Below are 19626 nucleotides of genomic sequence, written 5' to 3' on the forward strand. Positions count from 1 at the left end.
CAGGCCATACTGTGTCCGAGCGCTTAGATATCTTGTGAAGCAGACATTACAGCTATTTACTAATCAGAGTGCTGCTTGTTTGCTACTCTCTCATTAGATGCAAATGGAGGATCCCTTTGTGAGAAAATATGAAGCTGGCACAAAACCTATGGAATAAAGTGAAATTCTTATTCAAATCAGGGATTGTTGTGCGCCTCTCCCATAAACGAGGGGGGGAGCCTAAATGACAAATGCAGCTCTCCAGTCTGGCTGGCATGTTGGCACGCTGCCCGGCCCTGTGCGGCTCTGTGCGGCTGGCATCGGAGCACCTTGGACCATGAGACGGGGAAACAGGGGGAGGGTAATAAGCGGAGCGGCGCATTGTGATGAAAATGATAATAGCCGTAATAATAATATCAAGAGTGGGCGGGGCCGGTCCTCGGAGTGGCCAATGGGAGGTGAGGAGGAACAGATGTGCAGTGCGAGTGCTACAGGCCATGGCGCTGGAAAAGCACCATTGAGGGAGGTATACAAGCTAACAAATGCTATGTGCGAGTTATAGCATCAGATGACAGGAACACTCCAAACCCAGCATCTCTAGAACTTCAGGAAAGAGTCAAAACTTGCTTAGACTAAAGCATCAACATTTGAGAGAAGACAGATTATAACACTATAGCAGACACAAGCACAATATAAGACATCATTATGTAATCCTTTGGGCATTTCAAATATCATTATTCACCTAAAATGACTTAATAAAAAAAACAACACTTCAGAGTTAGAAAACTTAGGTGCCCAATGGAAGCTGACGTCTCCGTAAAACATCATCAGAACAAAAAGACGTGTGCTGTCGGCACCTTCTATGGATAGGTGCAGGTCACACTAGAATTTGTACCAAACTGATTACGCAATTCCTACACGTATCACAGATTAAGAAAATTAAATTGGAGAATAAAGTACGGAGCAGAGGGCGTGTATCGGTGGCGGGAAAAACAGGGGTTGTTTGGCGCAATGACGTCTTGGATACAGAATAAAGATTAGAAGATACACACATGAATCACTCTAAATATAACTTGGGCAAATAAGAAGGGACACAACTATAACATGGTTAAAAGCTCTAATAAGTAAATTTTGTTGTTTTACAGAAGATATTATAATGCCTAAGTAACTGCAGTCTTTATGATGTGCATGTTGTTCAAACTTAAAATTAATTTCAACTGATCTCACAACCACTGTTCCCTCCAAACTGCGCGCATGCGCAATTGCGTACTGCTAACACGGTCTCCGCGCACAGAAAATCTGTGCTGCGCACAAAAAAATCGAACCGGAATTGAAAATAAAATAAACACACAACAATTCATTCTGCGCTATTTTTCAATGTGAGTCAGTGAGTGTGACCGGGGACGAGCTGCTCCAGACAATTATGTGATTCACATATGTATTTGCGCAGCTTATCTACGTCATTGACAGGCGTCCTCATGTCCCGCTACCAGAGTTTTAGCCGATGAGGCCGATGTGGAGTGAAGACTCGCTAATGATGCTAATGATGCTAATAATGCTAAGTGCTGTTTATCCCCTTAACGTTCCGACGGCCCGCGCTCTGGCGCACTGTTTTGTAGCAGTTTTGCGTTTTAAACATGACGAAACGGACAAAACAAAGGAAGTACGCAACCGAGGACACTGTGGACGTTTGAACAAGTTAAACTAGAGGCATCTCGGACCCGGAGCGGTTCGTGGAACCGAGTGAAGATCTCATGGTGGACTCAGAAGCAGAGGACCTGATGTGCTGATGGACTGGATGCTGTTCCTGGTCGGTAAGCGTGGTTTATTCTGCTATTGACTTAATTGTGGGTCAAATGTGTATCATGCATAATCATTAGCGTTAGCTAATGCCAAAGTGTCTTGCCTAAGGACACAATGACAGAAGTTGGTCCGAGTGGGACTCGATCCTCCAACCTCTAACCACTGAGCTACTGTAGCAGAATGAGTGTCACACTGTACAATCATGTCCAGTGTATTTTTAGTTTCCAGTGTGTGTTTGTTTACATTTTGAAGTGTGTGTTTGTTCACTCTTTGCAGTGTGTGGTTTGTAAATATATATTTATTTTGACCCATACCACTTGTTTTGAATATATTTTATATACAAATACACATTACATTTACATATCATATCAAAACACAATATATACAGTAATAGAGCAGTTGGGTGTGCAGATACAGATTCCTCTCAGTGTGTGTTGATCATTGACTGTCACTAGTTTATGAGTTGTAAAAATCAAATGATCGTGTCATATACTGAAAAAGAGTTAACGGACTGTCTCCCAGACACAGTGGGACAATCTCACTCAGTCACAGCAAAAGCTTCACACAATGGCTTATACTCATAATACAAGTCAGAGCTTTATCATAAAAATGTTAAGTGTTTTCAACATTGGAGTTTACAGTTGTCTTGGTTTGGTTGGAAGCTCATGTTTTGCCATAGTTAAAATTAAATATTTATACTTCCAATAGCATTAACATACTACACAGGTCATGAGCAAGATTTTTGTCATTTTCATTGTATAAGTGGCTAAAGCACTTCATTAAAAGTCTTATAACAGAAATGTAAATGCAGTAATTTGATTCTTTTAATAAACCATTTCACTTGGATGGATGCGATGCAGCATGACCACAGTGTGCACGTCTGATGTCGCTCACACTGGTCCATGGGACCACTCAGGGAGTTTGTGTGTTTGCTCAGACTTGTGAAAAAATTAGAGGGAACATTGGTCATAAGATACAACTGTAGCTTCCCTGGGGTAGATTGACAGATGCAATGCCAATCGGCACCATCGGCCACTCTGACGACCACCAACTACTAACACACACACCATAGCCATACTAGGAAAGGGGGGTGAAGTGTCTTGTTTAAGGACACGAGGACAGCATTCAGTAGAATCTCTGTTGCCTAACTGTGGCAAATGGCATTCCCAGATCTAACTACCCTGCTTAGCTTCAGAGATCAGACGATGGCATAGTCTGAGTAGTAAATAACTTATTGTGGAGCGAGAACTTCTCTTTTATTAATAACTGCACTTCAAGTATACAGCATTTGTTTGTTAAAGAGGGGATATTATGCAAAACAGACTATTTTGAAGCTTTCTACCATGTTATAAAGTTGTTCCCTGGAGAGGATTCAGATGTCATCCATCCTTAAGTCATCTTGAAGTTTCTCCGGGGCCCTATTTGAACCCTTCTTACAGTTAGCAGTGCGAGTCTGTACATGGTTCAGCTCACAAGCCTGTCACTCATGCTCCCACACAACACTTTTACATAAATATACAAAAGCATGATACAAAATAATACACTACAACTTCACAAATCTGATCCGATGTGCAGTAGTTAAATTAGTTTGATACACACTGATTGCAATGTGATGGCGCTCTCAAGGGGGAAGGGAATATTTGGAATTTTGACCGTGAGTATCGTAACAACCAAAAAGCCAATCTGGAGTGAGGCTGTTGACGGTAATTCCCATTCCCGCCTGCGCTGCTGGGTTGGCAGGGAGAGGGTGCTTAGCAACGCTGTCAATCAATCCTGTTTCTAACACTAGTGGGACCGGCCTTTGGGAAACAAGGCAAGGCAATTTGTCTGTTATTAATGTTCATATCTTATCTTAATTTATAGACAAAATAGCCAAATAAAAACACCAGGATCATGTAGTGCAGATTAGTACAAACACTTCACGACTAAAATGATGACATTCACAGCAGCAGTTACAGAGAGAGGGGCGGCGCTGGCGTCAGTGCTCACTTCACATTTGGAACGCAGCGGCTATCAGGTTAGCTATGTCCATTTATATAGATTCTGATGTCTAAGACTCCATCCTAACGGAGCTGATGAAGATGATGGAGGTGATCGAGATGGATGATATGAGCGAGGGGTGAAGAAGACAGGAGTCCTCAGAGGAGATGTGATTAGTTGGCCCAGCAGCTGTTGTGGCACTGGCGCCCAAAGCTGCTGCAGAGAGCTGGCACGGGCACACACATAATAACATGCACCAGAGGAGGGAGGGGGCGAGGGGGGTGGGGTTGATATTGAGGGGTATGAGGGGCACTGCGGCAGGGGCCATGTGCCAGTGTGCCAACCTCCGAGTCCCGCTCACAGCACTTGGCCTTCTGCTGTCAGTTTTGAAGTATACTGAAGAGTTACTAGTAAGTTAAAGAGGGTATTTCACATCAAGGGGATATTAACTGCTAACATAACATATTTCAATCACTATGTTACCTTTAATTCTTTTCAAAATGCTATATTCGCGGAAAACAACATAGTGCATCCAAAGACCAAACTGAAACTTATTAAACATGTTACTGAGTCCTCCCTCCCTTTGCTCACTCCCCCTTTAGAGACCTATCACTACACAATCAGCATGCATTCTGCTAATAAAACTAGTTTTAATAATGTCTGGGAGAGCACTAAATTACTCAAACATGCATGGATGACCTCTTCATGTAAGTTTTGATGAAGGAACATAGCATAAAGGCTTGCATAAAACTCCCTCTTTCAGTGAATATGAGCAACTTTTAGATCCATGAATGTCAAACTTTTCACATCACACTCCAGGTAGGCTTTAGGGGTTAGTGTTGTCACAATACTAAACTTTCAAACTCAATTTCAGTATAAGAAACAGAGTCGATACTCAATACTCAATACTGATTCCGATATCACAATGATAATAAAGACACTCGTTCTGAAAATGTGACTTTCAATATTAAATCATAGTACTACTTTCTTTTATATTACCGTGTGGCCTTCGTGTATTCCATAGTGGTCCATGTGCGTATACTAGTCTATGTGTCTTATACTTTTTCTTATACAAGGTTAAGATCATTCTAAAGCTATTCGGGAAAGATTAATTTCAGGCCTGTGAATGTGACTTTTTTAGTATCGATACCTGCTCAAATGAGTATCTAGTTACAATACCAGTTTTAGTATTGATTAGTATCTGATTTCTGATACTTTTGACAACCCTATTAGGGGCTAAAGTGAGCTGTGTTGACCTTGGTACACTTGTTTAGCTGGCCCTGGATACAGTAGGGGGTTGAGACATTTATTCTCTGATTTTACAGAGGCGGTGTGCCAGAGAGCACTGATTATGGTTTGGAACAGTTATATCAGAGCTACACACCGATTTGAGCTATCAGCTATTCTGCCTTAAAGAGGGTGTATTACACCTGTCTGGGGCGAATTTCGAAAGTTTACCTGTGTCCTGTTGAAGGCCACACGGGCGAACACGGCCTGGGACACACCCGCCCTCTTCAGCTCCTCCCTCACACTGTGGTAGATGGAAAAGGGCACGTCCACACAGCCTCCCAGCGCCCCGGCAGAACTGAGGTTCTGTGCCCCAGCTGAGAGCCCTCCCGCTGGGCCGCACTGAGCTGGAGCGGGCCCTTGTGGCTCCGGGACTCTGGGCTTTGTTGAGGCCCTGCTGCTGCCGACCGGGGGGTGGTGGAGGTACTGCTGAGGAGAAGGGGGCATAAACTGTCCTAGCATGTGGCTCACAACGTACTGCTGGTTGAGAAGCTGAGCCATGACCAACTGTGGGTTGACCACAGGGGGGTTGAGAGGGGGGGTAGGCAGTCCTGGGGGCCGCACAGGGAGGGAGGTGGGGGCACAGAGGGGCCCCCCTCGAGGGAATATCAGGCCAGAGGGGTCAGGGGGCGTAGCCGTTGTCGGCGGCTGAGGAGGAGGAGGGGGTTGCTGAGGTGCGTCATTCAGCATCTCCACTTCTGAAACAAATGTATATCAAAAAATGGTTTAAGTGCATGTGACAGGTTCGAGTACTCATTTCACTAAAACATTTAACACCATTATATTTAAGATTTTACTCAGTGTCTTTCCTAGTTTCCTCTAGTTTTTATTGTTATTTTTTTGAGTGTGTGGCATAATTAACATTATTTTGTGACATTTATAATTTTACTGGTTTGACATGGGCAGCAGATGAGCAGATGGAGGTAGGTTAGTGCTCATAGCCCTGGTTGCCATGGCAACATGCCTAAAATGTTATACTTTGTTTTATGTATTATTTTATAGTGTAAATTGAAATGAGGCTGTTTGTGACACATTTGTTTTTAACCTTTCTTCTGCTAACATGGTAACTACATTTCCAAAACATTTCTTTAACCATTTTCCTCACATAATCCTAAACTTCATCATACTCTAATCTTAACCTAACCCTGACCTTAACCACACCCTAACCTTAACCAAGCCTTAACCAAAACCTAGCGTTAACCAAACCCAAAACTTAACCAAACCCTAACCATTTTCTAAAAAGAGAAAAAAAAAGCAATAAAAACAGTTAATAAAATTCATCATTTCAAATGCCCAATCACAGCAGACGTATGACGCAACTTTCTGGCGTAAACCAGAGACAGGTAATTCCATAACTGTTCTCTAGGAACCATAAAGTCAAAAAGGGCCAAAGTCTAAATTGCATCATTACAATTGGACTAATAAAAATAGATAAAAACACATTTATTTTGCTAAATGAAGGTTTAAAGTGTCAGAAAATTCCATCCAAAATGCAGGAACAAGTTACACATATTTTTCTGTGTTGATGACAAAGGTACGGTAATTAATTAACTCTAACTACTGGATTTATATAACACCTTTAAAAGTACTCAAAGTACTTCACAGTGTATTATTCATTCACTCCACACTCAGTGATGGACATGCAACAATTATGTGAACTACACACTGCACATTTCAATGACACAAATAATATCTATAATATTAAAATAATATGAATACATTAGCAGTGCTGTGGTGGTATATGCAGTATGAAGTGTTGCACTAACAGACCCCCCTGTTACCTTTGAGGAACTTGGCCTTCTTGAACTGCTTGTACCAGCGTCCAAAGTCGTGACACTTGGTGGCGGAGACGTTTGCATAGTAAGTGCTGTTCACGATGGATGAGATCATGCTCTGAAACAGACAGCACACACAAGAGGTCACTTCACTGACCTGTCTGCAAGGCTTTAGTTGATAGTTGCAACGCTGTGCCATCCTAATGTGCGCCCATGGCCCTTAATAGGCTACGCATTGTATTGAGATGCAAATAAATGGACTATCAGGGCTGTGTACCATTTAAAGATACCTGTATGATGCAAAAAAAGTAATCCTAATTCCTCTAATCATAACCCTCTAACACAAAAAATCTGGTACCAAAGCCAAAAATATATATTTTGTGATACCTGGTGAGAGAACTGCAGAAAGTTACTGGGCAGTGAATCAAATAAATGTGGTTCAATGTAATTTATGGACATTAAAATTCTTTGTTATTCTAGATAATCACTAATACAGAAGAAGTTACCGGTACCCAAAACCAGGTATTGGTCATTCACTCATACACCTATATGGACTAATCCTTTCATTCAGGCTGGAAAAAGGTTCCTGGACCTGAAAGAGGCCACATGCAGCAATGGGTCTGAATCTGAGTTTGAATTTACTCAATTTGAAAGACTGAGTCTGAAATGCAATTGTGTTATTTCTCTCTGAGGCTGAGGAGCAGATGGAGAGTCTGATGAAGCTGTGTGGTTTTCAACATAAAGCACCAGAGTGTGTTACGGAGCTCCAGAGAGACACAACAAAACAGAAATGTTACCACCCTCTCCTCCTTACCCCTCTCTCCTCCCATGCTCCTCCTTCCTCAGGCCTGGCCCAGTGGCTCACACGTGTGATCATAAGCAGATCAGAAGTGTGTTGTTAAAGCGAGCCTGAGGTAAACATGTTCACAGACAGATGTGGAACAGCATGCAAAAGTCAAGAGGAGGCGCTCCGGACGCACAAAAGCTGCAAAAAACTACACGAGTTTCCACCTCACCTTCATGCATTTAAGTTTTTGATTCATAATTTTGAGTTTATTTACAATTGTTGATTTCCTATAATTATATGACTCATGTTTTTAGACATCAGTTTGTGAAATAAAAGGACAAAATTGCGATCCATTCAAGAAGACATTGTGCTTGTGTCTGCTATATATTTATAATCTATGACATCTGTGGATCACTATGTTACAATTTGCACATTTTTAAATCGCAATATTCATCTAAAATTACTTAATAAAAGTTAAAGTTGGAAAACTACGGTGCCCAACGGGAGCTGACGTCACCGCAAACGGCATCACAACAAAAAGCTGTGTAGCTCTGGCACCTTCCATGGATAGCTCACATCACATCACGCTACCAAGCCGCAGATTTTTTTAAATTTGTAATAAAATTGTGTGCGCTAGAATGATTTCCACACATATCACCTCTTTGTAAAGTCTATTTTGATAATTATTCATACATATGTGACTTTACGTGTACAGAGTCAAAATATAAAACATAAAACACCTGAAATGGTTTTCACAGGTGTGCCTTGTCAGTAGGGTTGAGTATCATTAAGAAGTTGCCAGTGTGATACATACCGCAATACATAGACACTTCAATTCGATACAAATCAATTGATTCGATATAGTTAAGTAAAAAATAGAAGCTTTTGGCCCCTTACATAATGCTCATCCCAATTTTCACAAAAAAAAAACAAAAAAAAACAAACATTAATGGTACATTTATCTTCTACTTATTGAAGATTAAAGGTCCCATATTATACAAAATTGACTCTTGTGAACTTTAAGCCATGTTATAATGTTGTTACCTCATCAAAAACATATCAAGAGTTGCATTTTGTTTCATTCATATATGTTTGAGAAATCTCCAAAGATCAAAACGCTCTGTTCAACTTTGTGATGTCATGAAGCTATAGTTTTCAAGTTAACAGCTACGTTTGACCTTCTGGTTAGTAGAAATCGGCAATTCCAGGGCTACAATCACCTAAATGAATCTAGTGAAGGTGTGTGGAGTCTAAAAACACAGTGAAGAACTTGTGGTATCACCAAATAACATCACATGGTGGTTTTCCATTTTGAGAGAAGAACTCAGCCTAAAATATGCAGACTTCTGTGTTAAACATGTGTGAATGAAACAAAACACAACTCCAGGTCTGTTTTTGATGAGGAAACAACATTATAGCATAGATCAGAAAATTGTTTAGTTCATGTTACTAACTAGAAGAACACGTTAAACTGGGGCATTGGTCAGGGCTTATTCATCCAGATCTTATATGAGCCCAACATTTACTTGTACAAAGAATCGTGTGCAATTTAACAGCTCTAAATGCTCACAACAGAAGTACTTAATTGTGGCTGCGATACTAAAAGTCTTTGTCAAACCACTGCCTGTGCAAAGTTCACTTTTAATAATGAACACAGTGAATATGTGGCGCAGTTTGTTTCCTCTAAATAAGCAACAAAAATATATATTAAAAAATACTCTTGGCAATATATAAATGCAGCAGCCCAGGTTATCTAGACTGTATCATCAAATGAAATAATGATGTACAGATTTTTATATTTTGCATAGTCCTACTTCAGGGTCAAGAAATGCCAAAAGTGCAAACCTGGGTCAAAGCAAAGGGTAAACGCTATTTAATTATTTTTTTTTCAAACATAAAGTGGTGGTTATTTTGAGTTTATTTTTTGTTTGCAACATTCCGTATGTGTGAGTCATAGTTTGGATGTATTCAGTGAGAATCTACAATGTAAATAATGGAAACATAAGAGGAAACATAAATGAAAAAATGTGTCCAAACTGGGGACTGGTAGTTACGCAGTGGGGCTTTAATTAAATAATCATAATAACAATAATGAATTCTCCTGTGTGTTGTTGTTTTTCCAGTGTAACATGTGGATGTTCCCCCAAGGCCTTTCGGGGTAATCTTTACATGTGAATGCACTCTCATCTGCACTGGTGTGTTAAACCAAGAGTGAGGGAGACAGAGGAGGAGTATATGATGGAGGAAAGGGGGAAGAGAAGAAGAGGGTATAGAAAGAGGTGGTAGATGAGAGGAGAGGGGGAGGAGAGGACAGAGGAAGTGGGGAAGAGGAGAGAATTGGAGGAGAGGGGGAGAGGATACAGGAGAGGGGGAAGAAGAGGAGAGAAAGACCATACCTGCCTTCTCTGTGTTGTATTTTCCAGCACTCATGATGAAAATGGTTGTTCTGAAGTGAAATGGTATCTGCACAGGCCATAAAGTGAAACTGAAACTACACTTTATATTAGGGATGCATCATATTTTAGGTTTTAGGAGCTGATTCCCGCCTGCCCCTTTACGGTACATCGCCGTAAACATCATCACAACAAAGAGCCACATGCAGTATGATAAGTGCACCTCACGCTAGCAAATAGCAGATTTTTTTTTCATTTGTGCAAAAATGGCTATGCAATGCTGCCGAATCCTAAGCTTATCACTGATTAAGTAGATAAAAATGGTGAGGGGAGAAGGAACAGGTTGGACATCCGTTATCAAATAATCGAAAAAAAATCTGATAAATTTATGGACGGAAGCTTTATCTTAGCTAACAAATAAGGGCCTCATTTCACAAAGTAGGTTTAATTCCTGACTCAGGAAACTCAGAGCTGGCCCTGTCTGAGTAGGACAACGTCAGAAATCAGGTTTGGAAAAGCCACAATCATTTGATCCAAGAAAAGAGGATTCACCATGACAATGGTAAAAGGAGGCTTCTGTCTTAGACGGACAGGAAGTCATGTGACTGCGGACAGGTTAAATTCAGGCGATATTAAAATAGGATGTTAAGTTTAATGAATAACTTACTTACTTTTGTAGGCTGTCAAATACTATTTTAAAACATAAAATCATTTTACACGCATCACATCATTATTTGTGATTATTCATGTTTTGATTTGTTGTATTGTGATTTTAATGTCTTTATTCTGTAAAGTACTTTGAATTACTTTGTGTACAAACTGTGCTATACAAATAAACTTGTCCTGTCACTTTGCATCTGCTGCACTAAAGGGACTGACATATACTACATCAAGCTGATAAACTCAAGTCACTGCTTATGATAACGTCTTTAGTTTGGTCGAGTTAAATTATAAATTACAAATTCATATAGAGTTTAGACTAAACTTGCTTCTTGTAACAGGGCCAATATGTGGTCCCTAAACTAACTTATTACTATAATAATGCATCTTGTAGTGTCTTGTCCAAGGACACAGTAACAATATATGTTTGGAAATTTAGAACCAGTGACCCTCTGGTTGGTGGGTGAATACTCAAAACACTGTGCCACATCACCTTAACGTCCCCTTAAAATAACTCCTCATAAATATTCCTAATAAATGTAAACTCTGCACACAGCTTAAGGCAGAATAGCAGATAGCTCAGGTTTATACATAAAACATAAGCAGATATGTGAATGTGCAGGGCCAACGCACAAGAAAATCTATCTACAAATATGGATTCATATCAATATTTAACTGTATCTGTTTATGTATTTGAGACTTATTTATTTATTGATGTGTGATTAAAGGCACTGTACCTGACTGTGATTCTTAAAAACAAGAAAAACAGAACTAGTTCATTTAAAATGGTTCGAAGTGGTCCAAAGTTATTTTCACTTGTTTTATGCATTCAGAGTATCCTAATTATTTACCTGAATGAGTTTATAAGTGCTTTCCACAACCATCACAAACCAGAATGGAGTTTACAGTGACAGTATTGAAAATCAGTTACTAATCGATACTAAAACTAGTACTGAACCTAGATACTACACATGGAGTAGTATACGCCCATGGACCTGTATGGAACCCACGTGGACCACTGAGATTACACAGATATAAGGCCACGAAGTACTACCATTTAATGTTAAAAATGGCTAATTGTCTAAATAAAGAGTGTTTTTTTTTTTACATTATTATTGTGGTTTCGTATTGAGTATCAAGCCCATTCCTAGTATCGAGTAGGACATTTTAGTCACAGTAATTCTAACAACATCTAGCAGGCTAAAGTGCACTTCCTGATTATTAGACAGTAAAATGTTTCTAATTAAATGCAAACAGTTCGTAGCGGACTTATTCTGACTTCAGGAGCTGCTCAAATATCTGTACTAGACAAATGTTGCTCAAATATATGGGAAAAATTTCTATGTATTTATGCTTGAAGTAATTTTTTAGTTCTATAAAATTTCAGTTTGTATTTTTCAATTTAGCTACAATTTTAACAGGAGAGTCTTGTAAATAAGAAGTTGCTCTCAAGGGCCCCACTGTCTGAATTCAGAGATTATTCATGCATTATGTATTATTGCATATATATTTATTTATGCATTTATTTATTTATGTATTTATGCATTTATTCAGCATAGCAGCGGGGCAGTGCCGTAAGTTTCTCTCACCAACCCCAGGGTACAAAAAAACAAAATCTACTGCAGCTGATTTACTGTGCAGGAACAGTGCAGAGCAGGAATATTCCAACAATGTATTTGAGAATTTGTTTAAAAAAAAAAAAAAAAAAAGACAAATTGAAATTGTGGCACAGCTGAAAGAAAGTGGTGTTAGGAAAACCCACACAGTGGTATTCAGAAGACTGAGCTAAAATAATACTATCACCATATAAAACAACAACAAATAGCTCACTGACCAGCCCTGTTTGTACAGAGAGGGTGTCAAATACAGTCCAATATATACAAATATTCATAAACTATATAGGTCTAGGCTTCTCTAATTTGACTCCAAATGGCTCATTATGCATTTACTTTAAGTAAAAATAAATATACAAATTTGCAATTAGTTTGTATAAAAAGGGGCGTTATTAAATTGTTATTGACTAAATATTGACATCCATCCCAAGTCTGCTTGCCTACCCATGTCCCGGGTCACCTCACACTACTGGATTTTACTGATAGCAACTGTAATTCTGATGGCCTATTTATGTTTGTTATAATTTGGTGTTTTGGTTCTCAAGACAATTATCCAAGATACAATGAAATAGGCCCTTTGCCAGGTTCTGGCGCTCAGGCCTAAAAAGAATAAAAACAACACTTTGCTGTGCTATTGGATACAGGGTAAACACATTACTAGTACAGTACTACATTGTGACTGTACAGGTGACATAAGTAGGTGGGTAGAGTAGCCAAATATTGTACTTAAGAGTAACGTTACTTCAAAATAATACAACTTTTGTCACTTGTAGACTTGCACACAGTGGGAAGAGTAACCACTGAGTACTGTTACCTCAAAACAAATATTTCTTGAGTAGGAGTAAAAGTATGCTGCTAGAAAAGTACTCTGAAAAGTACAATTTCTTTAAAAAGTTATTCAAGAAAATGTAACTGAATACTACCCACCAAGTCATTTTCTAGCCTAGCCTTTTTGACATGGATGCACAGATTTCTTCCCGTCTGTGAGCATGCAGCCTGCTTATATATGTATTTATTGATGCATTTACTATGTATTTATTTATGTATGCATTTATTATGTATTTATTTATGTATTTATTCGGGGCAGCCACTGCACATTGGCTTGAGTGTTTCCCCAGCAACTGGGAGGGTAAAAGACTGCAAACTGTGACCAGGCCTAAAGATGTGTGTAAAGGTGACTTTTACACATACAAGCAGAAGTCTATAGCAGTTACATGCATTTGCACACACTTTTAAAGCCAGTCGTGAGCCAGTCCTAGTAGAGGCTAGGGTGTCACTTAAAGGAACCGTATGTAAGATTTAGATTTTAAATTCCACAAACATGACTTTATATATAGATATGAGGTAAATATGTTGAAATCAAATAGAGCTTTTACTGATAACAACTGTAACACTGATGTCTTTTTGTTTATGTTATAATTTGGTGTCAAAATGATTATCCAATCAAAAAGCAGAATGTGCCTCACATGAGTCTCTCATTTGTGTTGCCAGTTTCAATGCTGAGACCCCATTGGTTTAAACCTAAAAGGACTCTCTGATCTGAATGGTCACTACCTAAACCTCAGCACCTGCAGACAATCATGAATAAATTAAATAATCATTGGATTTATATAGCGCCTTTCAAGACACCCAAAGCTCTTTACGGTGCATTATTCATTTACTACTTGGTAGTTGTAGGCTACTACTGAAGATTCAGCTGGCCTGGGGCAGACTGACACAAGCAAGGCTGCCAATCTGCCCCTCCGACCACCACCAATGCTCACACACAGCACATGCATATTAGGCAATGTGGGTGAAGTTTGAACCCTTTTGCCACTGGTGCCTCACTGTGGCAGCTGGTATTCCCAGCAGTCTCCCATCCAAGTGCTAACCAGGCCTAGCCCTGCTTAGCTTCTGAGATCTGAGACGATCATAATCAGTGCTAGTGTAGCCTCTGCAGTGAGTGAATCTGGAGGTTCTGAGCTTTCACATGAGTCTTGTCTGTCTATAAACTGAGAATGAGAAAAACTTGCATGTGTCCTGTTCTGGTTAAGGCCCTGACAATCCAGGTTCAGATGTGATGGTAGTATCTTCTTAAAACAGTAAGAGCGCAGGCTACATACAGTTTCGTTCAGGTTTTTGGGTGTCATGTCTTTGGTGAGGGCAGTACCTGGGACAGAGGACACTCTTTGGCCAGTGAGCTCTGGTTCATCTCTTTGAGAAGCTCCTTCAGGGCGTTTCTCACAATGGAGTGGGTCCACTGCTCCGCTGGCAGGTCCTCCAGCCTTGGACAACTGCACACAACACACACAGCAGACAGATTTAGTTACAGATAATGTTTTTCCATTTGACATGATCAACAACTATGTCCCTATTTAGTCCCCCCAGTCCCAGAACACCAGCAGCTCATAGTGGTACTTGTGAGATGCACATAAAACTGCACAAAAAGCTTCAACAAACAAAAGGAATGATCAATACAACTCAACAATTCATATTAAACCATTATGAAATACTAAAACTATTTTATTTGTTAATTATCACCAAACATTTAGTTTGTTTTTTGGGGTATTTTTGAGCAACTATGTCAGAGTAACTCCCATTGTGGATTGATAAATGGAACAGTAAGTCTGAAAGTGAATGAAACATATTTGAAAACAAAGGCACCAAAGCAAGGTACAACACTGCTTTTGTGGTAAATAATGTTCAGCCATTCTGAGCAAATGCTATTTATCTACAAGATACTTGGACACAGTGCCACACCACAACCAAACCTCTGCCACCCTGGAGTCACAGCTGGCCAAGGTGCAGTCGCTAGCGTTTACCTGTGCAGCTGTATCTTGAGGGTTATGACATGGTGGACGTCCTGGAGCATGTCGGCCACTGTAGCGTCAGGGGCGGAGGTCACATAGGACAGAGGCACAGGCTTCCAGCACCCCACCTGGATCAGACCTAACACAAACAAATACAGTAGAAACAAACTAAGTGAATGAAGGTTATGGTTAGGTACACTATTGTCCATGTAGTGTAGGGAAATGTGTCCTCAGGGAATTGACGTATTGTGCATGTTTTTGGTTGATGGGGGGGGAAAGGGGCCCGGAGCTAATCCACCCAGACACAGGAAGAACATACAAACTCCACACACAAACATATCTGCTGCCCACATCAAATCAGTAAGTAAAATTATTAACTTAACCCCAATTTGAAATCTTGACAGAAACAGGCAAGATTTTAGTAAAATCTTAAAAATAATGATGTTATTTATTTTTAATTTTTTTTATGAAATGGGCATTCTAACTTGTCATATGCACTATAGCCCTCACACTACCCTCGGGTCCACCCCTCCCAGGGTCTCCAAACATTTTCACGGCCTCCTTACCAGGGTCAGAGGGACTCAGGGCGGATTTGACACATGAGAGCCATGTCATTTATATTGTTTTTGGGAACTGTTTAAGTGGTTCCCATCTGTACAAATAATTTGAGGACAACAGGGGATGAACACAAGTAAAAGCCCCAGTTCCTCGCTAGTAGTCATGTGTTTGTACCTTTGGCCTGTGCGGCGGAGCTGTGGGAGTAGCCCAGGGTGAGCAGGGCCATCTCGATGAGCTGGTTAAACAGCAGATCTCTCTTGATCAAGACAAACTCGGCGTGCTCCTCTCTGCGGGGCCCCTCCAGCTGGGGTCCCTCCTGTGAGGCCCCCCGGTGCTCCACCACACAGAACACTGGCAGCAGGCTCCCTGAGGGCACAGTACCAAACACAGCCCTGTGATCCAAAGTGACAGAATGTATGAACACAAAGGCATGCAGCCTTTGTCAGTCTGCCCTGGGTCAGCTGTGGCTACAACAGTAGTCTACCACCACAGTGAAGGAATAATGTAATGTAAAGTGTCTTGAAAGGTACTATATGAATCCAATGCTTTCTTCTTATTATTATCAAACCACACTTTTGGCAGACCTAAAAAACATCTCATTTACATTTGATTTTCAGACATGCGACCGAATGTGTTATTTGCTCTCCACTGCACAAGTGCATTGAAGTTCTGGTATTTTTTTCCTTTCACTTTAACATAGCAAACTAAACCAAAATGTGCTCAGTGGAGAGGCTGTGTTTGTCATCGCTGCTGATCTAAAACAAATAAGTACTGGTCCAAATGCATGTCTAATATTTGCCTGGCTGTTTCTTGTCTCGTGCAGTTTAATGCCTCTCCTAGTCTGCTCCTAATGTAAATCGGGGATGTCAGCGGGGATCCAAGTATGTACCAGCTTCTTCAGATGTTATCGGGAGATTTCAGATTCAATTCACGACGCCTCAATCGTAGCTCCTGGGTTTACATGCATTTTGATAAACTGATTCAAATTGGACCAGTTACCTTGTTTGTCCTGCCGTGCATGTAAACGGAGTGAGTGATAGCACCAGAAAATTGTGTTCTACTAGTCTCCCTGTCTCCCGCAGTGCACAGTGTATGTAGTCTGTATGTAAATAAGAGATGCAAATCTGTGCCATCTGCCCTTCATAAAACCACCAACACTCACACACCACTTTAATACTAGGCAATGTGGGTGAGGTGCCTTGCCTAAGGACACAATGACAGTTTAGCCACTGGCGCCCCACTGTAGCACCTAATATTCCCCTCGATCTCTCATCCAGGTACTAACCAGGTCCCACCCTGCTTAGCTTCTGAGATCTGACAAGATTAGGCTTTGACAAGGAGGTTTGTAAGATAGTTTGTACAGTAGTTGTTTTTATTCATAATTTAGCTACTCATTTTCAGTGCCAATTGTAAATCATTGACGCATGCCTTGTAGCCCTCATTTGCACCTATTTGGTTCTTTGACCTGCTGTAGACTGGGACAAGAGTGGTCTGACAGATTTTGGGGCAAAGACAATTTAAAGGTCTTATATTACACAAAATTGATTCTTGTCAATTTTGTTGTTAAAAGTTGTAAAGTTGTTGCCTCCTCAAAAACATACCCAGAGTTGTGTTTTATTTCATTCCCACATGTTTGAGTAACTCTGCATTATTAGCACAGTCTAACAGCTCCTTTTACCTTTAGTTCAGTAGAGATTGGTAATTCCAGGACTGAAATTATCCAAATGATTCTAGTGAAAGTGCATGGAGTTTAAAAAACACAGTGGAGCACTTCCTGTATTACCACATGACATCACAGTGAAGATGCTTTTCACCTGGAGACCATGAGTAATGTTCATTATACTAATATTTTAAAATTACTTGTGGATCAAATGGATATTTAAACCTGGGGTACTTGATTCAAAACCATGACAGGATAGGCCCTACACATTAACAAGAATATAGCTGGGTTGCCTTGATTTAATGTGTGCCACTGGGGAGGCTTAAGGGTAATTACAAATATTTTATTTGTGCGGCTGATGCTTGTACAAGAGGCGCAGGCTTGTACAAGGAGGGTTCAAATGACATCTAAAACCTCTTCAGGCACATTTTTGATGAGGGAACAATGTTACATGGTTTCTTAGTACTGTGTCTGTATAAATAGTTGTTTTGGCGTAAACCCCCGTGCAGGTGTAGTCTTGTGAGTGCAGTTTGGGTCAGATACATAGAGATTTGAGAGTTTTGAGAGCTTTTGTCACGCCTCCTTTTTAAACGATTGACAGGACATATGCTTAGTCCACCAAAATGTTCGACTACTACAAGCCTAGATCGTGTACAAATGATACTTTGTTACACTTGATGAGCTTATGTCCTTGTGCAGTACCTTTGGAGTGGCAGCTTTTGCTTGAGCCCCTCCCTGGTGAGGTCCTGGGGTTCAGACAGGGCCGTATCACCCCGGGGCTGCCCTGAGAGGGGGGCTCCTCTCTGGGCGAGGCTGCTGCTGTGGGCTGCTCCAGGCGTGACAGTTTGGCTGGAGGGGGAAGGGAATCACACAGAGCTTCTTCAGGGCTCAAGGCTCCATTGCAGAGAGGCTCCATGGGTGGGTTTACACTGACAAACAAAAGACAAAAGTCATAGGTTGACAAATATAGAATGTTTAATTAAAGGTTCTCCATTTTGTAAAATTGATTCATGCAAACTTTTAGTTTAGTTGTAATATTGTGGTCTCCTCAAAAACATACCTGGACTTATGTTTGTTTCATTCCCACATGCTTGAGTAATTCTCGGTTATTAGTCTGTCACATCTCCAAAGCTCCACCCTGTGATCTCATCAAGTGGTAATTTTAAAGTTAACAGCAATTTTTTTTAGCCTGAAGTTAATTGCTTTGCTCTTCATACACTAGAATAACCTTAAGTTGTTATTAAGTTGTTTTTCTTTTGTTCAGTTGAGATACCAACAGAAAGTTTACAGTATCCTATGGTGCACACAGCCTAAATATGCAGTTTGTGTGAATGAAACAAAACACAACTCCAGATACGTTTTTGATGAGAAAACAACAACAGAGATAAAACATTACTGTAATATAGCCCCTTTAAATTCAACATCCAACATTCCTTCCATGTTTAAATCCATTTTGTATTTTTTGCCAATTGTTAGAGTCTAAAAAATTACCAGGCTGTTTCCTAATCCATCTAATTAATTTTTTCAGAGTATTGTGTCTTTTTTGAGGTAAAAAACATCAAAACAGCCTATTTATATCCTAGTACAATACACAGTCTGCTAATTGTGAGTCATGCTTAATTTAAAATATTATCTCAGTATTATTGAAACAAATTGTAGATGCATTTTTCGAGAATTATTGATAAAATGACCACTGTTGATGTCACTGCACTGTAAAACAGTACCGTTCGAAGAGACATTCTTTAAAAATGTATTCTACACTAGTGTTGTCATGATACAAAAAATATAACTTTTGTAAGTAAGGAGTAGACTTGATACTCAATACCGATTCTGATACCCAGATGAAAATAAAAAACACTATTTATTCAGACAACAGAGGTTAATTAGTCTCTACAGTGAAAAAGTCAGCACCAGGCAGGGATGACATATGTTACCTCAGTGGTAAATCCAAAGTCTTGCTGTAGAGCTTTATAATAAAGTTTGGAGTGAGGGGAATATCCGGCATTGTTGGAAAGCAGCTGTAGTGATTCCTGTATGTAATCCAGGAAAAGATCCTACAAAACCTGATAGTTACAGACCATAGACTGTAAATAAAAATGGACACACTAACCTGCAAGCCGCCGTGTTCCAAATAGGAAGTAAACATGGGTGCACTTCTGGCGCTAATTCACTCACATTAAAAAACTGTCGCCTCTCTCTCTCTGTAAATGCTGATGCAGGCTCATCATTTTGGTCTTGTTTTGGTCTGCTCTACATGATCCTGGTATTTTTATTTCATTACTGTGTCCGTAACTAAAGATATGAACATTAATAAGAGACAAATCAGCTGCCTTTTTTCCCAG

The 19626-nt window shown here is 40.1% G+C and overlaps 1 protein-coding gene across 1 annotated transcript in view; it reads right to left on the minus strand.

The window, feature by feature from the left end:
* satb1a (SATB homeobox 1a) overlaps positions 1-19289 on the minus strand; it is a 30322-nt gene extending 11033 nt beyond the window's left edge. The window contains exons 1-7 of the mRNA XM_033974883.2: positions 19219-19289; positions 17987-18213; positions 15799-15990; positions 15079-15205; positions 14427-14550; positions 6831-6942; positions 5221-5747 (exon numbers count right to left, since the gene is read on the minus strand). Coding sequence (XP_033830774.2) covers positions 5221-5747; positions 6831-6942; positions 14427-14550; positions 15079-15205; positions 15799-15990; positions 17987-18213; positions 19219-19289 — 1380 coding nt within the window. The remainder of the gene's footprint in view (positions 1-5220; positions 5748-6830; positions 6943-14426; positions 14551-15078; positions 15206-15798; positions 15991-17986; positions 18214-19218) is intronic.
* Between the last annotated feature and the right edge of the window lie 337 nt (positions 19290-19626).

The sequence above is a fragment of the Periophthalmus magnuspinnatus genome, chromosome 11 (genome assembly GCF_009829125.3).
Source record: "Periophthalmus magnuspinnatus isolate fPerMag1 chromosome 11, fPerMag1.2.pri, whole genome shotgun sequence".
Lineage (NCBI taxonomy): Eukaryota > Metazoa > Chordata > Actinopteri > Gobiiformes > Gobiidae > Periophthalmus > Periophthalmus magnuspinnatus.